Source organism: Zootoca vivipara, chromosome 1, assembly GCF_963506605.1.
Source record: "Zootoca vivipara chromosome 1, rZooViv1.1, whole genome shotgun sequence".
Lineage (NCBI taxonomy): Eukaryota > Metazoa > Chordata > Lepidosauria > Squamata > Lacertidae > Zootoca > Zootoca vivipara.
The window spans coordinates 74,939,815-74,954,756 of NC_083276.1; the positions used below are offsets into that span (position 1 = coordinate 74,939,815).

The 14,942-nt window shown below is 41.5% G+C and overlaps 1 protein-coding gene across 1 annotated transcript in view; it reads right to left on the reverse strand.

Moving 5' to 3' along the window:
• The window catches only part of LOC118096288 (mucin-5AC-like), a 66,313-nt gene that overhangs the window by 7,965 nt on the left and 43,406 nt on the right, over window positions 1-14,942 (reverse strand). The window contains exons 34-45 of the mRNA XM_060276395.1: window positions 14,443-14,556; window positions 13,327-13,592; window positions 12,285-12,453; window positions 11,457-11,704; window positions 10,726-10,909; window positions 9,766-9,997; window positions 8,972-9,150; window positions 8,144-8,217; window positions 6,413-6,503; window positions 3,832-3,863; window positions 2,247-2,424; window positions 639-743 (exon numbers count right to left, since the gene is read on the reverse strand). Coding sequence (XP_060132378.1) covers window positions 639-743; window positions 2,247-2,424; window positions 3,832-3,863; window positions 6,413-6,503; window positions 8,144-8,217; window positions 8,972-9,150; window positions 9,766-9,997; window positions 10,726-10,909; window positions 11,457-11,704; window positions 12,285-12,453; window positions 13,327-13,592; window positions 14,443-14,556 — 1,872 coding nt within the window. The remainder of the gene's footprint in view (window positions 1-638; window positions 744-2,246; window positions 2,425-3,831; window positions 3,864-6,412; window positions 6,504-8,143; window positions 8,218-8,971; window positions 9,151-9,765; window positions 9,998-10,725; window positions 10,910-11,456; window positions 11,705-12,284; window positions 12,454-13,326; window positions 13,593-14,442; window positions 14,557-14,942) is intronic.

Below are 14,942 nucleotides of genomic sequence, written 5' to 3' on the forward strand. Positions count from 1 at the left end.
AATCTGTAAAGCACATTTGAAACATGTTCTTTCCCTCAGAGAATTTTAGGCACAGAGGTTTGTTAAAGGTTGCCAGGAATTTTAACTGCGAGGGGTAAACTACAATGGCTAGAGTTCGTTTGGAGGAAATAATGTGTTTCAAATGTGCTTTAAAGGTATTTTGTGTACACAGTGACTGGCCCAAAGTTACTCAATGAGCTTTGCGGCCAAGTGGAGTTTTGAAGATGAGTTTCTCCAGCTTTTAGTCTGGCACTAGTCCAAGGTGGCCTTGAAGTGTAGTGCATACTGTTTGACGCTGGACTCCAGAATGTGTCTTCAGTTTCCAAAATGTTTTCATGGCAAAATTTTGTTTGTTTGTTTGTTTTAAGGAGGGGCACGTGGAATGCTTCCACTGTATATAAATTATGTATGGGTTCAGCCTAACTTGATGTTTTAATCTCTCTCATCTACTTTCTCTCTCGACATGTCAGAATAAACTCATAGAATCATAGAGTTGGAAGGGACCCTGAGGATCATCAAGTCCAACCCCCTGCAATGCAGGAATATGCAGCTGTCCCATATAGGAACTGAACTTGCAACCTTGGCATTATCAGCACGATGCGCTAACCAACCGAGCTATCCAGGCTGCTAGCACTTACTACAGGGAAAGCTGACACAACAGTCTCCTTCAAGCAGGACTGGGGTTGCCTCGTATCCAAGTTCACAAGGTTTCTTTTCGTTGGAGCAGGTAGTAGTATTGCATTCTGTGGAATAATCAGAAAACATAACAGAGCTGAAGAAGCAAATCTAGCACCCCAGTCTTAAATGTTTAGACCAGCAAATATTCCTGTGGTGCTAGTACAATAATCCTATTCAGTATCATGATTGGTGGGTGAGAGTGTACTGGGGTGAGGTAGGTATGCTAGAGGAAGACCAGCATGGCCCCCTCCATCAGCCAGAGAAAGAACAGCTGAAGGAGGTTTGACATATACATACCCACTCATCACCCAACACATCACACACTAGTATTGTAGAGCTGAAGGACAGCATACTCCAGGGCATTAAAAGCTGCTAGGAGTTTACTCCCCTTGCCTCCCAAGCCGGCAAGTGGGAGACCAATCCAATCCCCACCCATCCACAATAAGCTTGTTTTACCCCTCCAGGCTAAAAAGAACAGTAAGATACAAGGTCTGAATATGCCTCTTCCCCCCACACCTCCCTCCCACTTCCTTTTCCTCTCATGCCATGTCTTTTATATGTCAAGACCGAGGGCAGGGACTGTCTTATTACTGATCATTGTAAGTTTTGCTGCGGGCCTTTTTCTGGCTAACAGGTAGACTAAAAATGCATTAAATAAATAAATACATTTCAGTACTGACTTAGCTTGCCTTCAGTTCACATTGTAAGGGAGGGAAAGGAGACTAGCAAATCTCCCGTTTCTGACAAATACCCCCAGTCCAAAGCAGATGTAGTAAAGCTCTTTGAGTATATGGTGAGCAAAGCAAAGCATCCAAACCCAAAGATTGTTTACCAGTTTTCATATATCAAACACATGGCTTGGCTGTTCAGTTACTATTATTGTTTCTTACATTTCTATGCTACCTTTTCTCCCAAAGAGCTCAAGGTGGCGCACCATGGCTCCCCTCCCCATTTTATTCTCACAACAACCCTGTGAAGTAGGTTAGCCTGAGAGAAAGTGAGTGGCCCAAGTTCACCCAGTGAGCTTCATGTGGATCTGAGCTTCACCCAGTGAGCTTGAACAGGGATTTGAACCCTAGTCTTCCAGGTCATAGTCCAACACTCTAGCCCTTACACCACACTGGCTCTACAGTTGCCTTTAGTAGGGAACATTTACTATTGCTTGTCAGATCCTTGCTCTAATGAGAAAAATATTATATGCAGATCATGAAAAAAGGCCAACCCTGTATTCTAATTAGATATGATGTACAGATGCTAAACCACATATCAATAGTTTTAACTATTGATTTAACTATTGATTTAACTATTGATCTGCCTGTCAGTCCCCATATGACAAGAGAAAATGTGTGTGTGTTTTTATATGTGGTTATTTACTATAGGGATAATTAAGTTGGGATAGAATTGTGCAACTGATGTTACCTGTCAACATATAATGATGTCTGGATGTCTGCGTTTCCCCCTCAACCAAAGCAACAGTAACCATAATAGCACAAATTGTTTCATCAACAGAGGGCAGAATTGGATTGATTGGAATTGGCTATCAATAAATAATACATGCAAATACATACTGCATTGAAGTTCTGGACAGCACGGGTCTCCGGGTGTCAGCACAGGGATAGGCACAAACCCTTCTTTCTCACATTTGGGTGCTTCCGATGACACACAGGTTTGTGGCTTGCACTGGACGCTCTCAGTCAATGGGTCACAAATACACTCTTGACAGTTGCTCTTCCATGAGGAGCCAGGCTATATGAAAAAGAAAGCAAATCAGTTAACACTGTATGGCAGCAATGAAACCTATCACCATCTGCTTACTTGTCAATTATTAGACCTTAAGCTTTCTTTAGAAGGGGCACCTAGCTGATCTTAAGCTTCCTGTAATATCCAACTTAACTGTGCAATAAGCTTTGGACCAGAGCCATGCATTACAATTTGAGGGGGCTTCTTAGGGATTGTTCCTACCACCCAGCAAATGGCTATAAAAAGACCTCCTTAAACTATAAGATACAGAAAGTTATGCTGAACCAGGTTCAATTTCCTTCTAGGCCAGGCATCCCCAAACTGTAGCCTCTAGATGTTTTGGCCTACAACTCCTGTGATCCCTAGCTAACAGGACCAGTGGTCAGGATTAATGGGAATTGTAGTCCAAAACATCTGGAGGGCCGAAGTTTGGGGATGCCTGTTCTAGGCTGTTTCAGGGAGAAGCACATATATAGCTTTGCTTCTATATGTGCTTTAGGCATGGCCTTCTTAGTCCCTCTGAAAGTCTTGTTGGTCTTCTTCTGAAACCCAAGCAAAGTATCAGTGATGGAGACCACAATCTCTACCAGCTGCTATTTTAATTTCCATCACTTTCATGCAGAGTCTGTCTTCAAGATCACAAAGTGTTGCATTAGATGTTAGTCCTATTCAGAATAGATCCATTGAAATTGATGGACATGACTAAGTTAATATTAGTGTATCTAATCTGATGTTTCAAAGGCTTCAGGGGACAACTGGTGTAACTCTCAATCCAAAGGGGGCTGGAAAATGTGCTGGTACTTCTGTACAATCCATCTGACAGCTATAGAGCCCAGGAGAGGCTGGCATTTCAGACTACTGTATGTCTGCTTCTCCTTCAGAAGCACTTCTATATTTCTTACCAACTCACTGTTTCTGCATGTTGAGTGAATGTTACTTTAAATAATTATCTGGATCAACATGCCAGTTATGCATACCAAAACTGCAAATCTTTTTGCTACAAAGAAAAGTTTCACTGACCTCTATTGCTTTCTTTTGGTTATTCTCCAACACACACACACACACACACACACACACACTGAGGTGGTATATAACAATAAGAAGAAACTAAATTAAATTAAATATTGTGAATTCTCCCCCCCTCCTCTGAATGACTTTATATTTTATATCTCCCCTCCTAATATTTGAAATGATCTCCGACCCCTACAATATAAAATGACGCCCTTGTCTGGTAAAGCAGAGGTTTAGCACTAATAATAACAGCTTGCCGCCTTGTGAATGTATGTGCAGGGGTGCAGGGTGTTGCAGTTATAGTGGGGCCAATTATTAGTCCCTTTCAGTTCTGGATGATTCTCTATATTGGCTGTGTATGGGCAACGGTCTAGGCATCATATTTCCAAGTGAAATACTCACTGGTCTGGGCAATCCATCTGGTCCCACGCAACCTGGAAATAAATAAAGGCATAAGAATTCATACAGATCCCTTATATTCCATAAACATGTAAACTGGCTTAACTTTAACACCAGTTTCCTGTAGCCATAACCATTTGCTTTTAAACATTATTATGCAGCTTTTTCCAGCTAAGTAACCAGTTTATACAGAGAATTTCACCACATGGTGAATTTTTACAGGATTCTTCCTAGGTTGTTCTTTAAAAATATACCTCCATGCAGTATAATAAAAATACAGGCATAACAATACTGTGTTAGTGTTCAATGACATAGTAGTAAAACTTAATTTCATCACATGGAGTGGAGCATTTATGTGTAACCGCAGAAGGAAATGGATGCTGAGGGTGCCATAGCATCCTGCTATTCTTCACCACTAGTGGTATGCCCCCTGCAAGTCAGGTGCTCATTTTGAGTTTACAGACAGAATTTGAAATTATAGAAAGACATGCAAGTGTAAGAAAAAGCTAAAATTACCCATGTGTTATTTAGGCCCTAATTCACATGCACACAGAGGAATTATACCAGAAAGATATGGAGGTCTCGTACACCCCAGGTAGTGTGGTTGCTGACCTTGAGCCAGACATCTTGGAGAGTGAAGTCAAATGGGCCTTAGAAAGCACTGCTAATAACAAGGCCAGTGGAAGTGATGATATTCCAGCTGAACTATTTAAAATTTTAAAAGATGATGCTGTTAAGGTGCTACACCCAATATGCCAGCAAGTTTGGAAAACTCAGCAATGGCCAGAGGATTGGAGAAGATCAGTCTACATCCCAATTCCAAAGAAGGGCAGTGCCAAAGAATGCTCCAACTACCGCACAATTGCCCTCATTTCACACGCTAGCAAGGTTATGCTTAAAATTCTACAAGGCAGGCTTAGGCAGTATGTGGACCGAGAACTCCCAGAAGTGCAAGCTGGATTTCGAAAGGGCAGAGGAACCAGAGACCAAATAGCAAACATGCGCTGGATTATGGAGAAAGCTAGAGAGTTCCAGAAAAACGTCTACTTCTGCTTCATTGACTATGCAAAAGCCTTTGACTGTGTCGACCACAGCAAACTATGGCAAGTTCTTAAAGAAATGGGAGTGCCTGATCACCTCATCTGTCTCCTGAGAAATCTCTATGTGGGACAAGAAGCTACAGTTAGAACTGGATATGGAACAACGGATTGGTTCAAAATTGGGAAAGGAGTACGACAAGGTTGTATATTGTCTCCCTGCTTATTTAACTTATATGCAGAATTCATCATGCGAAAGGCTGGACTAGATGAATCCCAAGCAGGAATTAAGATTGCCGGAAGAAATATCAACAACCTCAGATATGCAGATGACACAACCTTGATGGCAGAAAGTGAGGAGGAATTAAAGAACCTTTTAATGAGGGTGAAAGAGGAGAGCGCAAAATATGGTCTGAAGCTCAACATCAAAAAAACCAAGATCATGGCCACTGGTCCCATCACCTCCTGGCAAATAGAAGGGGAAGAAATGGAGGCAGTGAGAGATTTTACTTTCTTGGGCTCCTTGATCACTGCAGATGGTGACAGCAGTCACGAAATTAAAAGACGCCTGCTTCTTGGGAGAAAAGCAATGACAAACCTAGACAGCATCTTAAAAAGCAGAGACATCACCTTGCCGACAAAGGTCCATATAGTTAAAGCTATGGTTTTCCCAGTAGTGATGTATGGAAGTGAGAGCTGGACCATAAAGAAGGCTGATCGCCGAAGAATTGATGCTTTTGAATTATGGTGCTGGAGGAGACTCTTGAGAGTCCCATGGACTGCTAGAAGATCAAACCTATCAATTCTTAAGGAAATCAGCCCTGAGTGCTCCCTGGAAGGACAGATTGTGAAGCTGAGGCTCCAATACTTTGGCCACCTCATGAGAAGAGAAGAATCCTTGGAAAAGACCCTGATGTTGGGAAAGATTGAGGGCACTAGGAGAAGGGGACGACAGAGGACAAGATGGTTGGACAGTGTTCTCGAAGCTATGAACATGAGTTTGACCAAACTACGGGAGGCAGTGGAAGACAGGAGTGCCTGGCGTGCTATGGTCCATGGGGTCACGAAGAGTCGGACACGACTAAACGACTAAACAACAAATCACATGCACACACCTCTGAGCAGATAAGTATAGGATTGCCCTTCTAAGTTCTACATACCATCTCTAATGATCTTCATAAGCTGTTTATTAGGGGCAACAGACCAGAAATAATCCATACAGGACAAGTGTAGCATAGTAACAGCAGCTCAGAAATTAGAAACTAGGAAATATACAAAATAGCAAATAGCTTCAGGTAAGCCCCTGGAAATAATCCTTCCAGCTTTATAGGTGGTTAACTGACTTCTTATTGTCACAGCAACTGCTGTCTTTAAAACTTGTGGGATTTTATCTCCCAGCAAATGTTTAACATAGAATTGAGTTGACCTTCCTGGAAATTTGGCCATAAAGGGCCAATCATTTGCTGATGAACTCCAACACCTTTAATTAAGCATCTGTTTTTGGTTTAAATTGACATAATCAGCCCATCAGGAAAAGAGAAACTCACCACATGTTTTGACACAGATATCCGTGTATGTATTGAAGAGGATTTTGTCCTTGGGGCAGAAGCACCCTTCAGCAACATGCTCACTTGTATCCTTGGTTGGTCTGCAAGGAAAAAAAGAGCAGATAATATTATTTCCAGTTCTATAATCAAACAGTTTAATAGCTTCAGTGCTCACCTTCGTGAAAACACTATTATTCTAAGGGATTATTTAAACGCAAAAGAAAATTGACACTTTCCTAAGAAATAAATAAATACTGGAGATGGCATAATAAGAGACAACAGGTTAATTGTAACAGGTTAATTGTAACAAGAGTAAGGAGTGAGTGAGTGAGTGAGTGTGTGTGTGTTGGGAATCCTGTCAGCACAATTTTTTGCATGTCTACTCAGAAATAAGTTTTTGAGGTGAATGGCACTTACTCTCAAGTAAGTGTGCATATGGTTGTAGATTAACAGCGCTCACTGTGACTGAACCATGTCTACTCATGTCAAAAGTGCTGTAGACTGAATCTGGCTTATGGGCTGTCACTTCTCCACCCCCAATTTAAACCAGTGAAAGCTAGTCTGCCAGGCCACTCTGCTCAAGCTGTAAACACTAGAAGGAAGAAATCTTTGAAAGGACCTTTCTTAATCTACTTTATAATGCTATCCAATTGTACTAAACATGGGATCAGGGTTGAAACGCAATCCCATTTTTGAGCTAAGAACAAGGTAATGCGGCCTGGCCTTAAACTCTTTTCACCTGCTCTGCTTTACTTAATTTGGGATGGACCTCACCTTTTAATACCCTTGACTTAAGGTAACCAAGCTCAGCGGCGGAGCTTCATGCTCCGCCACCGAGGGCGGAGAGCAGGTGTGCTGCCCCCAGTGACATGGCGCATGTTCTGGGGGCGTGCCGTGTGCAGTGACATGGCATGTGTTTTGGGGTGGGGTGCACTGCGCGTAGGGGTGGGCCGTGTGTTTTGGGGGCGGGGCGGGCAGCGGCGATGGCGTCCCTTGGATCGCATCGCTTGTGGCGCACCACTGCCACCGCCCCAATCTTCCTATGCCCCTGACCAAGCTGAATAAAGAGAGTTAAAGCTAGAATAACTATTCAACATTACCATGATTTATGGTATCAGGTAAGCATGCTGTTCCATTTATGTGGCCTATATTTGTACTCTTGCCTCATTAATTTGTGCAGAGTACAAGCGAGTATGTGATTCTAGAGTAGAAGTGTTTAGCACCAGACACTAGAATTACCATGCCCTGGATTAGCCATAGGGATAGGGCCTGGAGAACCTGAAAGGGTTCTGACTGACTCTTTAGAACATCCTTGTAAAATGAGTAGAGTAGAAAGACCAAGGCAGGGACTTCTGTGGTGGGAACTGCTCAGACTCTGGCAGGTTTAAAGTATCTACCAGCAAAGAATGCAGTTTAACCAGAGTTAGAAACCTGAAGCTGGCAATCATAATTATTGGGGGGGGGGGAGAATTGACATGAAATTAATAACCATATAAATAGATTAGAATTCTTTTTGAAAAAACCAAATCTTATTAATTAATGCAACATTCCCCTAATACTTAACACATCAACTCTCCGCTGCTGCCATACTTGGGACCATACTAATTAAAGATCTTCATATAAAGATATTGATATGATATACATTCACCATTTTCTAGCAAGTCATATACATATTTCATATTTATCTCTTATTCAAAGATACAAAAGTGCAGCTAATTATTTGGTTAATACATACCCATCATCACAGGTGACAGGGTGAATGGGGCCACATGCATTGTACACCTTGTCTTTGGGGCAGTGGTATGCTGTATATAAGAGAATAAAATGTGTCATTAAAAAGCAGAATGACTCCAACATGAGGCAGGACTATGTAATACATGTTGTCATATTATGTTTTTCCCATTACCTTTTTAAAAACCACAAAAAGCATCTATGGTTGCCATCAGATTGAATGAAGGAGTGGCTTTTTGCCAAGGCAAGGCACACCCACACCCAGAGGACTGTTGTAAGCCCCAGTGCATGCTCAATCCTGACCTACAAATGGAAATATCCATAGCTAAGAACATAATACACAATGGATTCAATACAGACATCCACAGATGGATTCTGATCCAGTGGAGAGAACCTGTTGGTGGAAAGAGAGGGAGGCAACGTTTGCCAATGCCCCCATCCTCGATCTGGAGGATCCTCCAACCCTCTGGAGCAGTTTCAGAGGTTGCAATGGGCTTCAGGGAGATGGAGCCATTAGGAAAAGTCAACTTCCCTTCCCTTCTGCTGCTCCCTTCCATTCAACAGGAGCAAAGTCTGGATTCAACCCATTACGAAGTGCAGAAGCTGAAATTTTAATCCTTGTGGGAAAAGGACAAAGACTGAGGGAAACAAACATGCAACTGAAGTTAGAACATGCCAGTTTGTTCAGTTTGCATTGAATATCTGCTGAATAGTTGATTGGTTGGTTGGTTCACTCAGCTGTTATTGCTCTACGATAAATTGCTGCTCACTTTAGGATAAATTGCTGCTCACTTTAGGATAAGCGAAAATACATTGTCTTCCACTTACGGCATTTTCCTAGCGTCATGTTCCTCCAGTCAGTACAAACCCCTTTAGCTATGCAGAGGGAAGCATATATCTCCAAATTGTAGCAAGGCACAGAATCATTGGAAGACTGACAGGCTTCAAGGAGGCAGTCTTCATAGTATATTCTGGGAGGCAGAACCTTATGGCATTCTTCAAAGACACTTCAAATACAGAAGAATACATGGTTGAACTATGGCTCATAAATATTGCAATGTCCCCTTCCCACCCCATTTTCAGTATGAAACTGCAACTGAAAGGATAACCTTCTTAGCAAAAGTACATTTCACAATGATATCAATTCTACAAAGATCAGCTTTGTATTACTATGGAAGTAAAAATCCTACAGCATTGCAATGTTACACCTCTTTATGGTATAGAAGGTAGCCAGGATGCCTTGAAGATACTAAAACAATGCCATGCTTATTGTTGGATGGATCCGTGAAATATAAAAACAATAAAGGAAAAGGGTGTTATCTATCCCTAGAAAACATTTCTGATGTCCTGGCAGTAGATAAAAACATAAGAAGATAAGATGAAGAGCCCTGCTGGAGCAGACCAAAGCTCTATCTTTCTAGTCCTGTGGTCAACCAGTGGCTTATGTCCTGCCCACAAGCTGGACAGATGAGGTCATGTGCACAATGCCTTGATGATGATTTTATGTTCCTATGTGTCATCAGAAGTGGGTTTTTAAAAAATAAAAATAAAGTTGCCAAAGCAGTTGTTTGCTCTGCAGGATCTAACAGCTGAAGCAATTGTAAAGGCTGTGTTGAACTTACTCGCTCACAATCAGCTCGCATAGAGGAGATGGAGTGGTGCAGGGTGTTGGTGCTGGTGTTGTCGTTCTTGGCTCATGCGGTGTTGTTGTCGGAGGTGATGTTGTTGGCACTCCATAGCAATGGGGCTTGTTTTTATCATACGTCTTCCAGTAGCTGGCCATTTCTGAGCAAGAGGAAGCTTCATGGCCGTTGGGGAGGCGGCAGTCATCTGTCTTGTCATTTGAACATACCCCTAGGAGGGAGAAACGGTTGCATCGTAAGTGTGCTGAATATGCAGTATACATTAATGTCACTCTGAATGACATTGAAATAACGAAGCAGACTTCCTAATTGAAAAAGCCATTGTTGGTATCATTGTTGTTGTTTAGTCATTTAGTCGTGTCCGACTCTTCGTGACTCCATGGACCATAGCATGCCAGGCACTCCTGTCTTGCACAGCCTCCCGCAGTTTGGTCAAACTCATGTTCATAGCTTCAAGAACACTGTCCCTAATATGCATATTCTGTTTCCTACTCTTCAATATGGCTATATTAGTCAAACCCAGGCTTCCTCAACTTCAACCCTCCAGATGTTTTGAGACTACAGTTCCCATCATCCCTGACCACTGGTCCTGCTAGCTAGGGATCATGGGAGTTGTAGGCCAAAAACATCTGGAGGACCGATGTTGAGGAAGCCTGGTCAAACCATAGGTCCACCAAGCCAATTAGGTCTACTCTGATGGGCAGCAGTTCTTTCTTGGTTCCAATAACTTTCAGATGTAGATACCAGGTACTGGACCTGGGATGGTCTAACACCACACACATGTGTTCTACCATGCTGTGGCCTCTCCTCCCATTGTTAAATTTTCTTTATTGCTTTTTTAATGCTCCACATCGTCCCATGTAAAGAAATTTGTTTTGAAGGAATAACATTGTGAAAAAGGATTTGAATGATTGGGGATGTTTTGATCCCTTTACTTACCACATTGCCCCTCTGTGTTATGTTGAAATAGGCCAAAGGGGAGTTTTACTGAGAAAGTGAGCCCGTTGAAAGATATAAAAGCTTGGAGTGCAGGGATTTCGACACTCATGACAGTACCAGTACTGGTGACAGAAATACCATATTTGGTGAAATCTCCATTGACTGGCTCATGGTTGAAAATAACCTGAAACAGGAGCACAAAAGAGGCAAAAGAATATAAATCTGGAGGATTCAGAGTCTTCCAGAGCACTTGAGGGCAATCAGTCCTGGCCATGCTGATAGTTCCTAGCTGCCTGTTTTTATACTACTTTTAACACTGCAATGATTATTTTACTGTGTTATTGTATTTACCATAATTTAAAACGGTAAGCCATTCTGGTAGTTTTTAACTGATATAGGTGTGTGTGTGTGTGTGTGTGTGTGTGTGTGTGTGTGTGTGTCATTGATTCTATAACCATTAACTGGAAGTAAAGTGCATTGAACTCAGTGGGGGCTTTCTTCTGAGTAGTCATTATAGAGATGCACTTTGAGGAATGGCATCTCAATCCTAAACATAATCTACATAACGGGATTAAATAGCATTTCTCAAACAGGCACTTTGCCACGATTGTTATGTAAATTTTGCAACCCATTAGCTGGTTTATAAAGTGTAATTTTTACGTTTTTGCTTTGGTAAAGAATAATTATTGTAGGAAGTTAATACAGTTCGAAAAATCTGTGACACACAGTACCTTGTTAATTCTCACTCCTTCATGCACTTCACTGCTTAGCACAACTTCCATTGAATTGTAATTTACAATGATGGCTCTGGAACAGGACTGATTGTTAGTTACATCACAGAAGTAATTGTCAACCAAAACACTAAAGTTTCCATGTATATTCACAATCTCTTTCACCAAGATGTAAGTGCAGTTGTCATGGAAAGTGTAATCAGTGCCATCAAATGTCAGATAGTTAGCATCCCAACCAGTGCAAATACCTGTAACAGAAATCAAAAGATCAAATAAGGTCCACCTGGAGTGTAGTCTTGAGCAAACCAGAGTAACCAAAGTACCAGTAAATATACACTGTGAAATCATTGGTTATTATGCTGTTGCTTGTGTTAACTTTGATGGGCTTGGTCCTAGTCTGGTGCACCAATTAGAAAGGGGGAATAATAAGAGAATTCTAAGAGAACAATGTTGATGGTGCAGATTTTGTGGTGAAGCAACTGCCATAGCCAGAGTCCTGATGACTAGTGACAGCCAGAGCAGGAGCTGGCTGAACCGTAGCATTTTCTCCTTTTCTCCTTTTCATTTAAAAAAGAAAAAAGAAAACCCACCTATTGACTTTTTAAGGAGTATGCTGGAGAAACAAGAGGTCTTAGGCTTCTGCAAATCCATTGCCTTCCCTGACAGACCCTCAAAAGTCTCACCTCCCTCAATAAATGGAATTGCAACTGCATGACATCACACCCCCTGAGCTTTGTATGATACAGTCCAGTATGTTAAACATCTTAACCTCTCATTCCATATCATAAAGATATATGTAGTTTTTTCTGAATGCTCATTTATACTTACATTCACATTCGTAGCGTTCAACACAGCCATCCTTATCTACTATTTTTATTGGTGGGAGTCCACTCACACATACTGTCTTCTCTACAGGTGGTTGTGGCTTCAGAACTATTTTGTTGTTTCCTTCACAAGTTGCCACAGTGCAGTTGTTAAACATCCAAGTTTCATTGGTCTAGAGGGAAACCAGAGAAAAAAATATTCTACAAGTGTCATGCTCTTAGAAAGACACCATCTCCACTGTCATGCTCTTAGAAAGACACCATCTCCACTACCAAGGGTTCTTCTACTACTGGGAGAGGAAAACTCACCCGGAGGCAAAAATGGGGTGTTAGGGGAGAGGCTGTTTCTCATTGATAAATCACATGGCATGCATGCAAAAAGTCCCATATTTAATCCTTAGCCCAAGGGAAGGCTCCTGTATGAAACCCTGAGAAGTCATTAGCAGTCAACAAGGACAACAGTGAGATAGATAGACCCATAGTCTGCCTTGGTATAAGCCAGCTTGCTATGTTTTAGAAAAGTGAGGCAAAAAGAACAATTGGAATTGGCTAAAATTTCTCCATATATGACTCTGTGACAGAGGTAGACAACCTGTGGCCTACCCAAAGTTGTATTCCAATTCCCACCAGTTTCAACCACCAGTGGTCAGTTATAATAAGACCTGGAATCCAGTAACATCAAGATCCCCATCCATTTTCAGTGAGATCAATAGCACAAATAAGACCCATGTTCTATAACAAGAGAGTTGATTGTGACCAAGTGACATGGCAGCTCCTCATACCTCCCAAAACAGTGGTGTTCATACAGCATGAACTGTGGCCAAAAGTCCCTGAGATAGTCAGGATTTTCTTTTCAACATAGACACCTCCTTCACCAAGAGAGGATTCATTTGGTGGTTTTTAAGAGGGGTGAAAATGGAGTGAGAGAGGCATTTGGTAACCAACAGCTTCCCCCAACATGGAGCCCTTCTGATGTTTTGGGCTACAGCCTCCCATCAGCTAGCAAAAGCTATCATCAATGTACGTATGAAAACAATGCTAATTACCTTTCTTGGTGGATCAATATCAGGGCAACCTGTTACAGGAGTTGTGGGGGTTGATAAAGCTGCAGTAGTGTATACTCCAGTTGATGGAACAACAATAGTGGGTGACGGAGAAGGCGGGGTTCCTGCAGTTGTAACTGATGGTGTTGATGGGTGGGAAGGAGTTGTTGAAGGACATGGTCCCTGGAACACCTCAATTTCACAGCTTCTGTTGCAAATTGCATAAAAACTGCATCCGGAACTATCAGTTCTATTGTATATTACTTCCCCTATTTTTTAAAAGGAGGGAATTTATCATAAAGCGCCATGTACGAAAATTGTAAAACAAAACATGTCATAACATTCTAAAATACAAATAAAGTTCAGATGAATTTGTCTACTGACATGCAGTGCAACTCTCAGCCTGCTTTCTCAGAAGCAAGTCTGAGAAAGCATGCGTTGGATTGTGTAATTTGTAGTGGGCAAGTTCCAACCCCACACCACCATGGGAGATCAGCAAGTGGTTCAGCCGAGGCCTTTCCCCCAGTTGGTCCTTAGTCAGTAAATCATATACAAGTATAACTTGTGACTCACAGTCCTGGGGAGTAAAAAGACATGTTAGCCACCTGTTAAAAGTAATGGCTAGCAGATAGTAGTAGATGTACATGAATATGAGTCAGTTGTAAAAGGGGAGAGGTGAGAGATGGATCTATTGACATCTCTGTGGATCAATACTGTTCAAAGAATGTATGGCATGAGAGAATTACAGAATTGATCTCAGCTAATACTTTTGTTCCCTAGGTTGTTAAAACATGTAAACCAGTATAGAGTAAAACACAGATACATAAATTCAATAAAGCATTGAAAATACCAGCCCCAAACTTGCAAAAAACAAACAAAAAAACCAGATGAAGCAGGATTAATAAAATGATTTAAATGTAAATGTAAAAAGTAAGTAAAAAGGTTTCTCCTCCTCAAACTATACAGCAGAGCACCAAAGTAGACTCCCCTGTGGAGAATGGTGCACAATCTTGATGTAGGTATAAGGAAGGACGTATGTTGAGCATATGTACAATCAAAGCAATATGTGAATGAAAACATTGCTTCAGCTGCTTTTCAAATTCATTAAGAGAAACTCACCAGGAGAAAACAAGCCCTTACTAAATCCGGGCACACGACAGAAACATGGAGTTGTACTGCTCAAAGTGAATGTGCTAGTTCCTGTTGTAGAAGGTATGGAAGTACTTGTTGCTGCTGAAGACACAATAAAAAAAGAAACAAATAAGTATAGCAGTTGTTACGTACTGTTTGAAGACATACTGCTGGAAATGGATGCTAAACACTGTACTGTAGATATTTAAGACCTCAGTGTACACTTCCAAGGCACCAACTGAAGCATAACAATTCAGAATTTCAACTGAGCTCAACCACACTTACATGTATCTTTAGAGCTGGAGAATTTAACTTGATAATTGAGAAAACTTGACAAAAACCAGTTAATTGTTTAATGAATCAGATCAATAATTCGCTTACTTGCTGTTCTTATTATATACCTACCATACTATCAAGAAACAGGGGAACGTAACTATATTCCTCCCAGTATCAAAAAACACACCACCTCCAGTCCACAGGTGCTGTGA